Source organism: Glycine soja, chromosome 10 (assembly GCF_004193775.1).
Source record: "Glycine soja cultivar W05 chromosome 10, ASM419377v2, whole genome shotgun sequence".
NCBI lineage: Eukaryota > Viridiplantae > Streptophyta > Magnoliopsida > Fabales > Fabaceae > Glycine > Glycine soja.
The window spans coordinates 52,701,840-52,718,544 of record NC_041011.1 but is presented as its reverse complement, the minus strand read 5'-3'; the positions used below and the strand labels follow the sequence as shown (position 1 = coordinate 52,718,544).

Sequence of the window (16,705 nt, the reverse complement as noted above, 5' to 3'; positions counted from 1 at the left end):
GTATTTGTTTCCTATTTTAATGATCAAAGGGAGTACTATATAGTTATTAAATTTATTAAAATAGTGTAATTTATATTAAATAGATATAGTTATTAATTTCTTAAAAGAACATTTTTTATGATTTTAAATATATTAATTTTAATTATGTGATATTATTGAAAATTTAAATTGACTAACCTCACATAATAAATTGAACACTCTCATTTAGTATAGTTAAAATTATATACCATTATTATTATAATTGTTGTTATTATTCGAACAAGTGAGAATAGAAAAATAATATCAATGGTAAAGCGAGAACAAATATTTTTTAGTGTAACTACGTTACCTCTTATTTTATTAATTTTCTCTATTTTTATTTAATATATGAAAGTTAATACTAATACTAATAATAACAATAATAGTAAATCAATAGACATTAAATCATGTCAATGACTATTACATAGTTAAAGTTTTGATTTGACATCTCAAAATTATTGAAATAAAAGTTACATAATTAAATTAGATAAATAACTATAAAGTTAACATCTTTCCAAGACAATTCTTTTTAAGGTATGATAAAGTATAAATAACTATAGAGATTGATCCTTTGTTCATCATAGTTCAAGGAGTATCTCCTAATGCTAGATCCAACTTTTGTATGATAAAGTATATAATTTAACTAAAGAATTCCTATTAAATCTAATTCTCATTATATATCTATTATATTTTTAATATAATTGTGCGTCTTTTATTGAATTTAATTAAAATGTAGTTATACATCTTTATTGTCTAATCATAAATTATTATATATTGTAAATTTATTGACTTATAAAATAATTATTTTAAAATTTATATGTGAAATGATTTTCAATTTATTGTTTGATAGTATAATTTTTTTTTTTTGGTTTAAAAATCTCATGTATATGTATATTTTTTCTTCCTGTTATTCTATTAACTACTTTGTCTTCACCAGAGGACTAGAATTGGAGTGGTCTTTTTGTATGGTTTTTTAACGACGTATTAGCAATTGAATATATGATGAGTGTTTGATAATGAGAAGTAGTGTTGTTTATATATTCTGGTCTGGTTTTAGCGCGAAAATGGCAACATCATCTTCAGCAGACTCTACAGTGATTGGAGTGATCGATCAGAAATTTGAAGGGGGCTATGTAGTTACCGTGACAATGGGTTCTGAGCAATTGAATGGTGTACTTTATTATGCTCAAGAGGATTCTGTATTATTGCCTGCACCATCCCATAACAACAACAATGCTGCTGCTGCTTCATTGCAGAAGAAGAAGAGACGCAGAAGCAAATCGGAAATAAAAAGGAGAAACCCTGCTCTTCCAAAACCCAAAAAAACTGGCTACAATTTCTTCTTTGCTGAAGAACATGCAAGATTAAAGCCATATCACCAAGGAAAGGAGACAGATATTGGGAGGATGATTGGTGAAAACTGGAGCAAGTTAACAGAGTCCGAAAAAATGGTAAGGAAATGAATTTGTTTAACATATTTTTTATCTTGTGAAATGATACTGCAGACTAATTAAGATGATGACTTGACTTTCTGTAAGGACTAAAATCAAAGCTCGGTTATTTAATAAGAATTAAAAAGATAGTTAAGCCTGTTATAATGGGTTAGATTGTTGACTCTCCTACAGGTGTATCAAGAGATGTCCAATAAGGATAAAGAGAGATACTTAAAAGAAATGGAAGAATATGTGGAGAAACTGAAGGCGGACCAAGTCATCGTTGATGCTGTGCCACTTCGACAATGGCCTCCTCAACAGGATACAGACATTCAAATGGAAGAAGCTGAGGCTGGAGAGGGAAGTTTTGATATGAATGCAATGTCTCTTATGGATTCAGAAGAGAGGTTTTCTTATTAGAAAACTTGAGATGCGAGTAGGACTATGATGCCAGTGCTTAATTGTTTGCTTTAGTCATTTTAATGCTTTGGTTACTTTCAGGTGTTTGTGTTGGTTTCATGCTATTATACATTTGGTTTGCTGATATGAATGAATGATGGTTTCTTTGGAGTCCCCTTTTCCTATGTTAATTATTAGGTCGAGCGTGACCATAGAGTGAAATGTTGCCTATTGAAATTTATATTCTGATTGTTCTATTTGCTCACTGATTCTGTGGATGGAAAACTATTTAGAAAAATATCCATGACTCATGCTCGTGGTAAAAAGGATTTTGTGAAGGAAGTATGCCATAGGCAATACTTGCCATTTAGCATTGAAGCAAGCAGGGTAAAAATAACAAAGATATATATATATATATATATATATATTATTTTATTTATTTTTTTATTTTTTTTGACAGAGAAGATATAAAAATCGATATTTCTTTTTTCTTTTTAAAATAGTATAAATAGGCAGAATTGCTTATTTAAAAAGCATGAAAAGATTTCTCTTAAAAAAACATGAAGAGATTAAATTCACACATTAAATATTAAATAAGTTTAGTTACAGTGTATTGACGCCATATTTATTTTTTAGTTTACTAATTTTTATAATAATTATTTAAAAGTTATATTTGTAATACTTTTTTTTATTAATTAATAGTGTATGAATTCACACACTACTTAATTAATTGAGTTATAGCTTTAAGTCTTAGTTAGTCCCTTAGGAAATTAAAAATAGTTATATGTTATTGTATTGGAAATGAAAAGGTAACTAAATCTTGACGTTACTATTTGTTAAAAAAGTTGAGGGAGTGTTTATAAACCACATGATGCCTCTGCTTTAATCGATCATATTAGTAATTTAGAAAGATTATATAAGAGTTAATTAAATAAGAAAAAAATAGATAGGCTTAAGATTATTGTTTAGTATGGGCCAAGGATGAAAAAGGTAAGTGAAGTGAGAAAAAGATTTTAGATTAGAGATTGAGAGGGAGGAGTACGTGGAAGGCATTTTGACCTATCGCTCGCGCGAAACCAAATCTCTTTGTTTCTCTTAATTCCTTTATAGTAGCAAGTGAAGTTGAAGTTGCAGGTGTGTGTCTCATGGCGTCTGTTATTCCTCGATGCCTTCCTCCCCCAATTCCAATTGCACACCGACGTTAGTTTTTCGTCTCTCTCTCTCTCTGGCTGTGTTTCTTTCGTGATAATCAATTTAATTAGTTTTTGAAACAGAGTTTGTTTTATCATTTGTTGTCAGGAAAGGCGCAGGTGGTGAAATCGTGTCACCAAAACGAGAGCTCTGCTTCGGCTCACACAGACCACTCCTCAAATCCAAAGGTGAAACAGAACATTTCATATATTTAAAATGTCACAGCAACTGAAAGTTCATCCTCTGATGCAGGAACTCCGAGTAACAGTTTCCAGGCGTAATTGTCTCTCATGTTTGTGTTCTACTATAGTTTTGATTAGTGATTGCGCCATGCCTATTTTTTTACCAAAGGCATCCGCTGCGGATGGAAATGGAATCATGGAAAAACCTGTGTGCAGAAATTGCTTGGGAAGCGGTGCTGTGCTTTGTAAGTTGTCATCAAATTTCTTTCGTCTTCTTTGCATTATCTGGATTTCCATAATACCATTTCTCCGTTTTACAATAGAAATATCTTGATTTACAATCAATAGTTAGTTCACACATTACTCTTCTGAGAGGAAATGAAAATTTCCACAATTATATAAATCTTGGTTGAGTTGATGCCATATGTTTTAATCTTATCAATATGAGGACGAGTGGATGTTACTGTTTCTTACATACTTTGATACATACCATGTTTACTTTTCATTTAGGTGATATGTGTGGTGGCACAGGAAAATGGAAAGCTCTTAACCGGAAGCGAGCTAAAGATGTTTATGAATTTACTGAGTGTCCAAATTGTTATGGTATGAACTCCAGTTTCTACTTGACTCCATTTTTTTTTAGCTATAAGAGGTGATGATAATGGCATGGTTTGATTCGAAGCACTTTTTAAGTTGCTGTTCTGAGTGGTCTTTGTTGACATGCTTTTCTGTTAGGTAACCCTCACTAGTAGTTAGTGAGCCATTTTTTAGTTATATACATATGAGAGCTAGTCAGTTGGGGATGGGATAATTACAGAAATAAGGCATGTTGCCTATAAATTGTTGTCAATGTAAACCAGTGTTATCAATGGCGGAAGGCCGAAATTTCCCCATCTAAACACGCCATTGCATCTTATGGTGCTGCCATGATGGGCCTCCCTTCACAAATTGTCTATGGCAGTTGGCAAAAAATCATTTATGCCATTCCACCATGGCTGCTATTTAACAACACTGGTGTAAACCAAAATCATGAACCAGGAACCGACTTGGAACCATGATGAAGAACCAAAAAGCCTGAAATATGTGACCTCACATTGCCCTCAATAACTTATCTGTGCAATGCGCAGGTTTTCCAAGATTTAATAGACTTCTCCCAAACTTGCGAGAAGAAAATAGATGATTTAAAGTGACAAAAATGTGCATTATTCTCTACTACAATTCTTTGGTGAGAGAGCTAGAAATGAATTACACTAATAATGCTCATGGTATTTGAGAGACCCTAACCTCCTCCTCAGTCTCTACGAGTCCAAACCTTTCCAAAATGATAGATAAGATCCCCCTCTCTCAACCCTTTTTCTTATTATGTTGCTTGAAGAAGTTTAAATTTCCACATTGCTTGGATTTAAGCCTTTATGAAGCATCTTTTGTTTTGAGCTGGTAAACAAGCTAGTAGAGATGTTGTATATAAATTATACCTATGTTCTTTTGCACACTTCGTTGTATCTTGCTTTTATGCTATGTATGGAAGTTTTGAGTGGAGGGAAAGGATATGGAAGGGAAAGAGGGGAAGTTACTTCTTTTTGGTTGTTCTCAAAATAAGGAAGTAAAGGGAACTATTATACTGTTGCAAGTTAAAGCAGGCGGAATGACCCTTCCCCTCGTTGAAAATCTTTCCAACATGGGTTGGGTCACTTTTCTCATCTCTTTCCCTTCCCATCTTTACCTTATCCAAACATAGCATTGTTTTTCTAGTATTGCCATGTGTAGTTCACTTGCGTGGTTGATCAATAATATAGTATTTATAAACTACAGGTCGAGGAAAGCTTGTCTGCCCTGTTTGTTTGGGAACTGGTTTACCTAATAATAAAGGTCTCCTAAGGAGGCCTGAAGCACGGAAACTGCTTGATAAGATGTATAATGGACGGCTACTTCCAAACTCTTAGAAGGTAAATTTTCTGTCATGATGCTTCATAAAGTCACTGGTGTCTAGAATAATAATCTTTTGTTGTCGTTATTCACTGTACTACATCCTTTTCAGCCGTAAATCTGAGCAAAGGGCTTGCTAATGCTCTGCTTTTTGGCACAATGATTGGGATGTTCTTCACCAGTTAACAAAGCCAGTGACTGCATTGGTTATCAACTTCTAGCACAGATCATGTGGAGGACTTTGCTTATATTTTTGGTCTGGATGCATTCCAGAACTCTAACCATCGGCTTGGTTATCAACCTTATGTTTTTCATGGTTCTGTATGAAAAAAAGGTCCATTATTCGATGCTACAATCCTCATAATCATGCAGATCCAATTGACTTACAAAATCCCATGTATAATGTAAACATTGAGCAAATACTTCCAGCAAGAGTAGCTTATTCAGGCTCTTAATTAGTTACCAAGTAAATATGTAAAACCTACATGTTCATGCGCCTCGTGTACACCTAAGAGGTATTGTGTCGTTAACGATGTGTAATAACTAATATGTAGCGCTTTTACGAAATTTATTACAGTAGTTTAAAAAATTAAAAGTATGCCATGAATAACCTTATTTTGCTGTGTTTACTCTGGCTTGTGACAATGGCAATAAGTGAGCTCGAAATTGTACTTATCTTCTATAAAATATACTTTTATTGTTGTATTAATTATCCTTCTGGGTTATTTTATACATATAAAAAATTAATAAATAAATGAAAAAAACAATAACAATTTTTGTAATTATCAAATGAAAGGAATAAAAAAAGGATTTAAAAATGTTGTATTACTCGTTTAAAAAGAAATTATTAATACATTTATTATAATTTAAAACAATAAAAAATTATAAACTCTTCTTATTCTCCAAGTATAATTATAATAAAATATTTTCACTATATATTTTTTTGGTTCGTATTTTCACTATATATTTGTAATTAGTGATGTCTGTGAAAACTATATGTGCTATTAGTGGAAGTAACTACTGAATATTTATCTGGTTTAGTTTATCAGTATGCCCTTCAATTTTTGGAAAATTTAAGTTAGTTCCCTAAATTAAAAATGTTGTAATTAGATCTTAATTTTCTATCACAAAAGTTAGTAAAACCGTCACAAATTGATATTTTTTTACGGTTTAAAGTCATCATAAACTAATTTTCGACCTAGACAGACGCCTTGTGTGACAAAGCAAGCAAACAAGCTACCTATCATCTTGTGTTGTCATCAAGCCGAACGCCAATCTGCATGTAAGAACCTACACTGCTCCGTGGAACGCATTCTATTCTATGTGGCAAGCTATAAATATTACTATTTCCTAACACAAGCAAATTAAGATATTCACTTTATTTTTCTGTAAAAAAAAAATACTCACTTTATTTATGCATAGAAGATAAGACAGCATGCAATCACAAGACTCATCCATTTGTTCACGCACCTTCATTCTTCTGTAAACACTTCCATTAGGTATGTTTTCTCTCTCCACTACTGTACAGTACTAAAACTTTGCAGCTGCAGGTAATCAATACTGTAGACAATTTCCTCTTTAATTTGTTCCGAAGTCCGAACGATGCCAATATCCAACATTATCTCTACCATACTCACGAGTGCAACACCACCGACATCTTCTGTTCTTCTAGAAATCGATAAGGGTATGTACGTTTAGGAATTCTTTTTTGAAAGAAATAAAGAAAAAAAGAAGATGGAAGTGATACAATTTTTTGTAAGTTGTTTGATAAGAAAAAATGTAGAAAGTAATATATATATATATAATAACATAAATATAGGTATAAAAATATGCGTAAAGTTTTTGTTTTTACAATCTTGTTGATTTTATCACATTTTTACATATTAATTTGATTTTATCACTGAAAAATAATTCTCTACCAATTAAATTCACGCAGTTGAAATGAGACTCTTTATACTTATCAATAATTATATATTTAATAATTTGAATATATCTCTTATTTATTTAATTAATACTTGAAATGCTAATGTACATGAATTTATATTTATAAGAAGCAAGAACTTCTCAATCTACGAAAAAATATGATATAAAAAGGATGGAGCAACAAGTAAGAAACAATACTATTTTATTATTAAAATACTAATAACTATTATTGAAAGGCGTAGGAGTATTAATTAAAAATTAATAAATAAATTTATTATAAAAATAAATACATTAATATATTTATAATATTAAATATTATTTTTTTACAGCATTAAATATTAACAACATTGAATATTGAATATTGATATTTAAATAATATTAAATATTGAACTTTTTAACAATAACATATTAAAGTTGTGAAGAAAAAAAAAACAATAGCATTATTAAATATTTTATTAGTATTACGTAATCCCCCCAAAAACTCAGTTTTATTGAATTACATTAAATGATTATACAGGGGGGAATTTCTCGATTGAAATGCATATTTGTGTGTGTGTGTGTCAGAGGATGACAGAGACCGAGAAATAAAAGAATAAAATAGAGAGGGATAAGATTCAAGAAATAATGAACAACATACAAAAATCAACGTGTGCGCTTTTCTTCTCTTTACCCGTTGAAACATCCTTAGTTTTCAGATTCTGAAATCTTGATTCTGAATTCATCACAATGAATTCGTCAACTACAGTGAGGAAGTTGCAGGTGGTGTCCCCTGTTCCTGCGGACATAGACATTGCAAACTCCGTTGAACCAGTTCATATCTCCCAGATTGCCAAAGAGCTCAACCTTAGTCCCAATCACTATGACCTTTACGGTAAATACAAGGCTAAGGTAATTTAATTAATCCTTTCACTTTCTGCACTTGACAAAGATTCAGATTTGAGTTACAGGAATATCATGATATTATTAGTTTATTTATGATTGATTATGGTATGTAAGAAATGATGTTTTATGTTAGATTTCGGTTACATGCAACTAATCAGGTACCCTAGAAAAGGTGTATAGGTTAATTCTTTTTTGTTAACAACTTATGGAGAATTTTAGCTGAAGAGTGATTTGGATGCACATGCACAGGTTTTGTTGTCGGTTCTTGATGAGCTTCAAGGATCAGAAGATGGGTATTATGTTGTGGTCGGAGGCATTACTCCGACGCCTCTCGGGGAAGGCAAATCTACTACTACAGTGGGACTTTGTCAAGCTTTAGGTGCTTTTCTTGATAAAAAGGTAATCTTTTTTTTCTTCTTCAACATTTATGGCATTTGATACCGAACTGAATCTGGATTTGTTTTTTTTTTTTTTTTTTTTTTAATTTAGTCAACTGGTTTGAAAACTTTTTGGGGCATTATTTATTTATTTATGATGTTATGCCTCACATATTCTTAATCATGAATGCACACATGAATGATGATAGTTAAGTCTCTGGATAGTTTTAGATTACTTTGTATTAACCAGTGGGTTTATTTTGGAATTTCGGGACACTCTGGAATTTACGAGATTACTATTGGTAATGCCTTTCTTTTTGCTTTTTCCAGAAGAAGAAAAATTCTTTTGTTCCGTTTTGGAATTATTTTCCTTTTTTTTTTTTTGTTTATGTGATGATGAAATGACAGGATGTAGGAATTGTTCGTTCGTCATTTAGGTCTTCACAGGTTATTTGGGTTCAAGATATTAATGGAAAACTATAACTTTCAATCGCTTGTCAAAGTTATGCTGGATACATAATCCCATCTTATCTCTTTTTGTTAGGTAGTTACCTGCCTTCGTCAACCATCGCAAGGACCTACTTTTGGAATTAAAGGAGGCGCAGCTGGTGGTGGCTATAGCCAAGTTATTCCCATGGATGAATTCAATCTTCATCTAACAGGAGATATTCATGCAATAACTGCAGCAAACAATCTTCTAGCTGCTGCAATTGATACCCGAATTTTCCATGAGTCAACACAGTCAGATAAGGCTCTTTTTAACCGTTTGTGCCCTCCAAATAAAGAAGGGAAAAGGAGCTTTAGTGATGTCATGTTCAGGCGTCTTAAGAAGCTTGGTATTTCAAAGATCAATCCAGATGATCTTACACCAGATGAAGTAAATAAATTTGCTAGGCTTGATATTGACCCCAATTCTATCACATGGAGGAGAGTAATGGACATCAATGACCGATTCTTGAGAAAAATTACTATTGGCCAGGGACCTGACGAGAAAGGAATGGTGAGAGAAACAGGCTTTGATATTTCAGTTGCTAGTGAGATAATGGCTGTTTTGGCACTGACAACATCCTTAGCTGATATGCGAGAGAGGCTTGGGAAAATGGTTATTGGGAATAGCAGGAGTGGTGACCCTGTAACTGCTGATGATCTAGGTGTTGGAGGTGCTTTAACAGTTTTAATGAAGGATGCCATTCACCCTACCCTTATGCAGACTCTGGAAGGAACTCCTGTTCTTGTTCATGCAGGTCCATTTGCAAATATTGCTCATGGGAATTCTTCTATTGTGGCTGATAAGATTGCACTAAAGTTAGTTGGACCAGGTGGATTTGTAGTTACTGAAGCTGGTTTTGGTGCTGATATTGGAGCTGAAAAGTTTATGAACATTAAGTGTCGTTATAGTGGTTTGACACCTCAATGTGCGATTATTGTGGCAACTATAAGAGCACTAAAAATGCATGGTGGAGGGCCTGCAGTTGTTGCTGGAAAACCTCTTGACCATGCATATTTGACTGAAAATGTTGCCCTGGTTGAGGCTGGTTGTGTGAATATGGCACGACATATATCAAATACAAAGTCTTACGGTGTAAATGTTGTAGTTGCTATCAACAAGTTTTCAACTGACACTGAAGCTGAGCTAAATGCAGTTCAGAGTGCTGCATTAGCTGCTGGAGCTTATGATGCTGTAATTTGTACCCATCATGCGCACGGTGGCAAAGGAGCTGTAAGTTCATACTTCCTGAGTCTTACATTTGAGCAACAAAGAAGCCATAGGCCACACCAGTGTTTTACCTTCTCACAAAAGTATAGGATATTGAATTATAAAAATCAATAAAACCAAAGGAGAAAACAGAGAAATGTAAGAATCAATAGATCACTTTTGATTAAGTTGTTTGTGGCCTAGCATATTTGAATTTAAAATTTAGCTTTGAGCTGTCTTTAATTTTTTGCCTGCTACATGAACTATTTGTTGAGTTGCTTCCTTGGCCTTTGAAACCATTGAGCAGCCTGCATTGTGTTGGATCAAATACCCAACTAGTGCTTGTGGTAGCACATATTTATATTCATCCCATGTTTTAGACTTCAGATTTTAAGTAAATGGAACCATTTCAGGGCTACAATTAGCATCACAATTTAGTTTATCTACATGCATGTTACAGGATACATTACAAGCATATTACCATTCAGTTAGGAATGGTATTTATTATTTGCTAAGGTATGCCCTTTCATGATTCAGGTTGACCTGGGCATTGCAGTTCAAAAAGCCTGCAAGAATGTGACACAGCCATTGAAGTTCCTGTATCCTGTTGAACTGAGTATAAAAGAGAAAATAGAGGCAATAGCAAAGTCATATGGAGCCAGGGGTGTTGAGTACTCAGAACAGGTGATCTCTTCTCTTGTATGGTTATGAAAGTTTACTTTTACTGTTAAAGGTGCGAGCATTGCAACCAACGTCACATCAAAGGACTACATAAACTACACACTCCACAATGTTTTAGTATCCTTGTTCCTACGAAATCCTTAATAGAATAGAAGTGCCTATAATTGTTATTTGTTAACTAAATACAAAGAGATTTTCTCTCTTTTTTACTGTTTAATGGACGCACCCTTTGACCACCACCTGTCTGGCATTCTTGTTGTCTAACCAGGCTGAGAAGCAGATTGAGATGTATAGCAAGCAAGGATTTTCAGGTCTTCCAATCTGCATGGCTAAGACTCAGTATTCTTTCTCAGACAATGCTGCAGCAAAGGGAGCTCCAAGTGGGTTTGTCTTGCCCATAAGGGATGTTAGAGCTAGTATAGGCGCTGGATTTATTTATCCTTTAGTTGGAACAATGAGTACGATGCCAGGGCTTCCAACAAGGCCATGCTTCTATGACATTGGTCTTGATACAACAACTGAAAAAGTCATTGGTCTCTCTTAAATCAAAGTGACTTTCTCTATCACCTTTCAAAAGCTTTATGGATGTCATTTACATATCCCTTTGCGATGTTCATGAATGTCACAGTAACATTCCTCCTTGTTTGTTTGCATGCTTGGTGATCTGTATGAATGAAATAAAGGAGACATTATATCCGTTTCCTTATATCTTTTTATTATACGTGTAATTGAATTGATGCAAACTCCTCGTGACCGATACTTGCCAGGCACACTGAAATAGTGTATAAATATGGAGGAGTTGGAAGTTTCATCATATAGAGTGTGATTTAATTCTGTAAAGAGGGAAAGAGATATAAAAAAGACGTAGGAGGAGATTTTAAGTGTAATCTCTTGGTCAATAATATTACTGAAAAGTTAGTGTTTAATCAAGTTTAATGGTTGGAAAAACGGGTTTGTCGACTTATTTAGGGATTTTCTATTTACAGTCCCCATTGTTATTAATACACTTCCCTTTATATTTTTTCTCTCTCGAAAATACCCCGAAAATTAATCTTGTAATTTTCCGCTCCCCCATTTTGTAATTCTTTCTGCCGCTGCACCAGTCAACCGTGCGCAACCCTAGCACTCAAATGTTCGATCTCATAAGAAATACAAAACTTGCCTTGGCAACATCACTCTACTTTTTCTCCTTTCTATCTTTATTGCTCTCTATATCTTTTCTCCTCTGCTTTGAAACTCTGTGTGACTTTGTACCTTCGCAAGTGGCAATGACTGACATACAATAAAACAACCGTTTCACTTTTTTCGATTATGCAGATCTCGGCAATAACGAATACTTTGCACGGTATGTTCTATTTATTCTACAATTGTAATACACTTTCGAGTATTATTCAGCAAAAAAAACTCTTTCCAGTATTAGTGGCGACGCAATACAACGCAAAGTTTGCTGCATGTTTTCTTTATCGCCCTTTAGCTTTTTTCGGAATGGTTAACAAGGGAGTGTATTTTTTTTCTTTGAAAGATGATATTTTTGGAAAACAAATTAAAAAGGGGAGGTGTCTAAGCATGGGAGAGTGGATACTGCCCATATTTAACCTACTTTTTAAATTGGGCTGGGCTAATGCAAAAAAACAGGTTGGGCAAGGTGGGCTAGTCGGCTGGACTTTGATTTTTATTTTTTTTTTTACTTTTAAATTACGTAAAAATAAAAAAGGGCAAACATCCAATTTAGTCTTGAATTTGTAAGGTGTTAACAATTAAATTCTTGAAAGATAAAAAATAAAATTTTACCTCTAAATTTTTAAAAAAGTGTGACAAATTCGTCACATCATTAATTTTCTATTTTAACTCAATCGATTAATCCTATATGACATTATTAGACCTATTCATCATCCTAATTTTTCTTGTGTGTTACTGACATGGAGGGATCAACTTGTGACCAAAATTTTGACAGACTAAATTGACACCACCACTTCCACCATTAATCATCATGCTTTCACATATCCCTCTCATTGAAAAGTAAAAACCACCATAGATCCATCAACCACCATTTGAGTCATCCCAAAACTCTCTAATTGCAACAAAATCACTATCTTTGTGGACAATAACAACAAACCTCCATTGCAAACAACAACAACAACAAATTGGAACGAATTACCATGAACAAAATCATCTATCCACAAACAAACAGGGAAAAAATCAAAGCACGAAGCCCTTTTTCTTGTTCTCTTTTTTCTCCTTTTGGTGCAATCTCATCTCACTCACGTGAATCCATTTTCTTGCAGCTAAAACGTCATGGTTAAAATAAATTATAAAACTTGCTACATGGTTGTAGTGGCGATGATGAGTGTCAACCTCCCGTCGCTACATGGTTGTAGGGGAAAAGAAGGGAAACAAGTAGGATTAGTTGTTTTCATCTTTTAGGGATTCAAGTGTTAGTGTTTTATAGATTCAAGGACCAAATTAAATATTTATCTTAATGGTTTAATTTCTGTTTTATTTTAAAATGAACGTGGTATTGTATTTATAATCCAATATTTTAAGCTATGAGATTATTAATGAATTTAGATTTCTTAAACAATTTTGTGTTAAAATAGTTGCTCTCATTAATTTCTTACAATAACAAAATTTGCAAGTGCGTTAGGCATTTGATTTATTTAACAAAATTTTGTGTTAGTAATTTTTGTTATCGTAAATGACAAAATTAAAAGAGTATTGGCGTGCATGCAGGAAGATCCGTCGTGGAGGGTGACCGTACATGTGAATCTACGAAAACGGCTTGTACATTCATTCCTACGTCTCATCCTTTCTTCTCTCCTCCCTAACTCAAACCACACTACCATGTATGCCTCTTCTCAGATCTCTCTTCCTGTTACCAAAAATAGCAGCACATCAACATAATCTTTCTTTTTCCCTCAATTGATCTCCATATCGTTTGCAGAACAACTTAACGATCGAAGAACAAGTTAGTTAATTTATTTGTATGCTTGAGAGCTGAGACAAGACAACAATAGCATGCACAATGGTGGATTCCCCATCGGTTTCAGGGAACCGTTTACTGACAAGAACAGACTCCATGCGCTTCTTTTCTTCAAGAGGAGTCAAGAGTTTTGCTTCCGGTTTCACGTTGGCTTCTATCTTGCTTATGCTCTTCCTCATTCTAAATCCTTCTAGCTACCAATCATCTCCAAGGCTCAGAAATGCCTTCCAATCTTCACGTGGTGGATATCATTTCTCTAACGTCTTTGCTCACATATTCCCCAACTCTTCCTCTTCTCCACCCTCTCATGATCAAACTTCTAAGAATGATGATGCAATAGATCTTAGGTTAGGGACTAGTGCTCCTTCTCCTTCTCAAATTTCCAGAAAGGAAGGCTCTGGACTCACAGCAAAGGAGGAACATAGAATACAGGCACCACCACAAGAGCCTTCTCTCACTGCATGGTCACCATTACCAATTCCTATTACATGGTCACCATCACCGACTGCTTCTTCTCCAAATGAGAAGCACAGTGAGCAAGATTGGATGGAAATGTGGAAGGATTGTGATATGTATGAAGGGTCATGGGTCAGAGATGATTCATACCCTCTTTACATTGCTGGCTCTTGTCCCTATATTGATGAGCCTTTCAACTGTTTCCGCAATGGTAAGAGTGAAAATCTGTATGAGAAGTACCGCTGGCAGCCCAAGAATTGCAACGTGCCAAGGTATTCCAATAGGAAGCAATGTAAAAGAGAAGTTCTTTGGTACCCTCAGAAATTTAAGGTTTTTTTTATTCTGTTATTGAAAAAGCTCTCTCCTTTAACGTGCCCAAAATCATTCAAGTATTTGTCTAAAACATTTATACAAAAACTCTTTCTTGCTACCATAGCAACTCTCAATATAAAATTGCTATGAGACTCTCAAAGTGCATGAGAATATATATGCCGAGCTAGCTATTATCTTACGTTCATATTTCTAGGATTCAATAACGGCTAGCTATTTTTCCTTTTTCTTTTTTTTTTGTCTGAGAAGATAGAGAGAGATGAATTTTTTTTGTGTTGCTGTACCTTTTGGTTCTCTTTTAGTGAGATGAGTAATGTACGCAGGTTTAAAGCTAATGACATGTTGGAGATGCTAAGAGGGAAACGTTTAGTTTTTGTTGGTGATTCCCTCAATAGGAATATGTGGGAATCTCTGGTTTGTGTTCTTAGAAATTCAGTGGAAGATCAGAGCAGATTGTTTGAAGCCTCTGGTAGAGAAGAATTTCGAACTGAGGGTTCGTACTCATTTATCTTCCAAGTATGTCAGATGTTATTCCCTCACTGTATTTAAGATGGAATTTTCACGGCTCTTTTGCATCTTTTTCCTGTTTACTTTAACAAAAACAAATGTGAGACAACATCAGAAAAGATTCACATTGAAGCGAAAAATTTGTCGATGTTACATTACATCTGATTACTATATGATCAATAAGTATGTAGACATAAGGTCCAGAAATTAAAAGTAGCTATACCCAATTGTTTGATCTTGAGTTCCATTTCTTAGAGCAGGATAATATTGGTGATTAAATTTAAGTTGGGGTTGCTGTTCTATACCAGAATACTAACTTGGTTAATGTCTGAACAGGATTACAATTGCTCAGTTGAGTTCTTTCGTTCGGTGTTTCTTGTTCAAGAGTGGGAGACTCCAGACCTGAAGGGATCAACAAAAGAAACACTTCGTCTTGATGTGCTTGAGAGATCTTGTGATAAGTACAAAGATGCAGATGTTCTTATCTTTAACACAGGTCACTGGTGGACTCATGAGAAAAGAATAGAAGGGTATTGCTTCTTCTTTTAAATTTGTTTCCTTGGTAGTTGGTAGAATAAAAGTGATGTTACTTTTCTATTGGACAAAACCATATGCAATTTCATAGGTGCTTTTAGTATTGTTCTCCAATTAGAATTGAAGTTTCTTCTCGGTAATCTACATAATAAAGGCTTATGTTAAAAATCAACATAAATTACTGAAGTGAAACTCTAATTTTGATTCACAAACCGCATTAAAAACACCTAAGAAACTATCCGTAAGTTTTGTTCTTTTCTATTGATTGCCACATTTATAACAGACAAGGTTACAGATCAATGCATGATCTTTCATTACTCAAACGAAAATTATTTAGATTTAGAGGCAGTAGTGGGAAAGTTTAGATGACAACTTTTTTAAGCAACTTGCAGTAAGGGATATTATCAAGAAGGAAATCATATCTATGGACAAATGAATGTTGAGGAGGCATTTCATAAAGCTTTGTTGACATGGGCACAGTGGATAGATTCTAATATTGATCCTAAGAAAACTACAGTTTTCTTCAGGGGCTATTCTCCATCTCACTTCAGGTAACAAAGAGCATTTTGTTTAGTGAGTGCTTTGGATTTAGGACATCAATATAATCATTTTTTTTCCTGATATAGGGGTGGAGAATGGAATTCAGGTGGTAAGTGTGACAATGAGACAGAACCACTGGAAAGTGAGTCTGACTTAGAAACTCCTGAAATGATGATGACCATTGACTCTGTAATTAAGAAAATGAAGACTCCAGTCTTCTATTTGAACATCACGAAAATGACTTATTTCAGGCGTGATGCTCACCCTTCCTTGTTCAGAAACGAGAATATGACAGAAGAAACAAAAAGACATATGCTCACACACCAGGATTGTAGCCATTGGTGTCTTCCCGGTGTTCCTGATTTGTGGAATGAATTAGTGTATGCTCACCTTTTATATAACTTGAATAGAAACAAGAACAACCCCCCAAAATAATTTTTGATACATTGTTTTTAAACAAACAAAATAGCATAGGCTTCATTTTGTATATGTGATATATTCAGTACATAATTGAATTACTAGGTTGTGTAATTATTTCATTCTTACCAATATGGTAACACCTTATTCTTCGTTTCAATTCTCTCTCTCAAAACCTAGAGGGAGGATCATCAACGAAGTTCCTAAGGAAGCCATACGGGACTTTTTTTGTT

At 34.0% G+C, this 16,705-nt stretch overlaps 4 protein-coding genes across 4 annotated transcripts; all 4 read left to right on the top strand.

The window, feature by feature from the left end:
* Nucleotides 1–1,082: 1,082 nt before the first annotated feature.
* On the top strand, nt 1,083–1,871 carry LOC114371873 (high mobility group B protein 15-like). Its single transcript, XM_028329181.1, has 2 exons — nt 1,083–1,469; nt 1,644–1,871. Exons 1-2 carry the CDS (start codon nt 1,083–1,085, stop codon nt 1,869–1,871), a joined length of 615 nt encoding a protein of 204 aa, XP_028184982.1.
* Nucleotides 1,872–2,879: 1,008 nt separating this feature from the next.
* LOC114369485 (protein PHOTOSYSTEM I ASSEMBLY 2, chloroplastic-like) lies at nt 2,880–5,777 on the top strand. Its single transcript, XM_028326716.1, has 6 exons — nt 2,880–3,050; nt 3,150–3,229; nt 3,294–3,468; nt 3,734–3,826; nt 5,036–5,169; nt 5,262–5,777. The coding sequence occupies exons 1-5, from the start codon at nt 2,996–2,998 to the stop codon at nt 5,164–5,166; spliced, it is 534 nt and encodes a 177-aa protein (XP_028182517.1). The 5' UTR covers nt 2,880–2,995; the 3' UTR covers nt 5,167–5,169; nt 5,262–5,777.
* A 1,856-nt stretch (nt 5,778–7,633) lies between these two features.
* Nucleotides 7,634–11,522, top strand: LOC114370025 (formate--tetrahydrofolate ligase-like). Its single transcript, XM_028327316.1, has 5 exons — nt 7,634–7,960; nt 8,204–8,353; nt 8,876–10,051; nt 10,565–10,711; nt 10,977–11,522. The coding sequence occupies exons 1-5, from the start codon at nt 7,799–7,801 to the stop codon at nt 11,250–11,252; spliced, it is 1,911 nt and encodes a 636-aa protein (XP_028183117.1). The 5' UTR covers nt 7,634–7,798; the 3' UTR covers nt 11,253–11,522.
* A 2,208-nt stretch (nt 11,523–13,730) lies between these two features.
* On the top strand, nt 13,731–16,390 carry LOC114371872 (protein trichome birefringence-like). The gene is made up of 6 exons (XM_028329180.1): nt 13,731–14,416; nt 14,777–14,990; nt 15,318–15,511; nt 15,908–16,066; nt 16,142–16,244; nt 16,334–16,390. Exons 1-6 carry the CDS (start codon nt 13,731–13,733, stop codon nt 16,388–16,390), a joined length of 1,413 nt encoding a protein of 470 aa, XP_028184981.1.
* The last annotated feature ends 315 nt before the right edge of the window (nt 16,391–16,705 follow it).

Coding starts and splice junctions, on each gene's coding strand:
- LOC114369485 (XM_028326716.1), top strand. CDS start 2,996: ATGGCGTCTGTTATTCCTCGATGCCTTCCTCCCCCAATTCCAATTGCA. Junction 3,469..3,733: donor GGGAAGCGGTGCTGTGCTTT/GTAAGTTGTCAT, acceptor CTTTTCATTTAG/GTGATATGTGTGGTGGCACA. Junction 3,827..5,035: donor TGAGTGTCCAAATTGTTATG/GTATGAACTCCA, acceptor TATAAACTACAG/GTCGAGGAAAGCTTGTCTGC.
- LOC114371872 (XM_028329180.1), top strand. CDS start 13,731: ATGGTGGATTCCCCATCGGTTTCAGGGAACCGTTTACTGACAAGAACA. Junction 14,991..15,317: donor CGTACTCATTTATCTTCCAA/GTATGTCAGATG, acceptor ATGTCTGAACAG/GATTACAATTGCTCAGTTGA. Junction 16,245..16,333: donor TGATGATGACCATTGACTCT/GTAATTAAGAAA, acceptor TTCCTTGTTCAG/AAACGAGAATATGACAGAAG.
- LOC114370025 (XM_028327316.1), top strand. CDS start 7,799: ATGAATTCGTCAACTACAGTGAGGAAGTTGCAGGTGGTGTCCCCTGTT. Junction 7,961..8,203: donor ACGGTAAATACAAGGCTAAG/GTAATTTAATTA, acceptor GCACATGCACAG/GTTTTGTTGTCGGTTCTTGA. Junction 8,354..8,875: donor GTGCTTTTCTTGATAAAAAG/GTAATCTTTTTT, acceptor TCTTTTTGTTAG/GTAGTTACCTGCCTTCGTCA.
- LOC114371873 (XM_028329181.1), top strand. CDS start 1,083: ATGGCAACATCATCTTCAGCAGACTCTACAGTGATTGGAGTGATCGAT. Junction 1,470..1,643: donor TAACAGAGTCCGAAAAAATG/GTAAGGAAATGA, acceptor ACTCTCCTACAG/GTGTATCAAGAGATGTCCAA.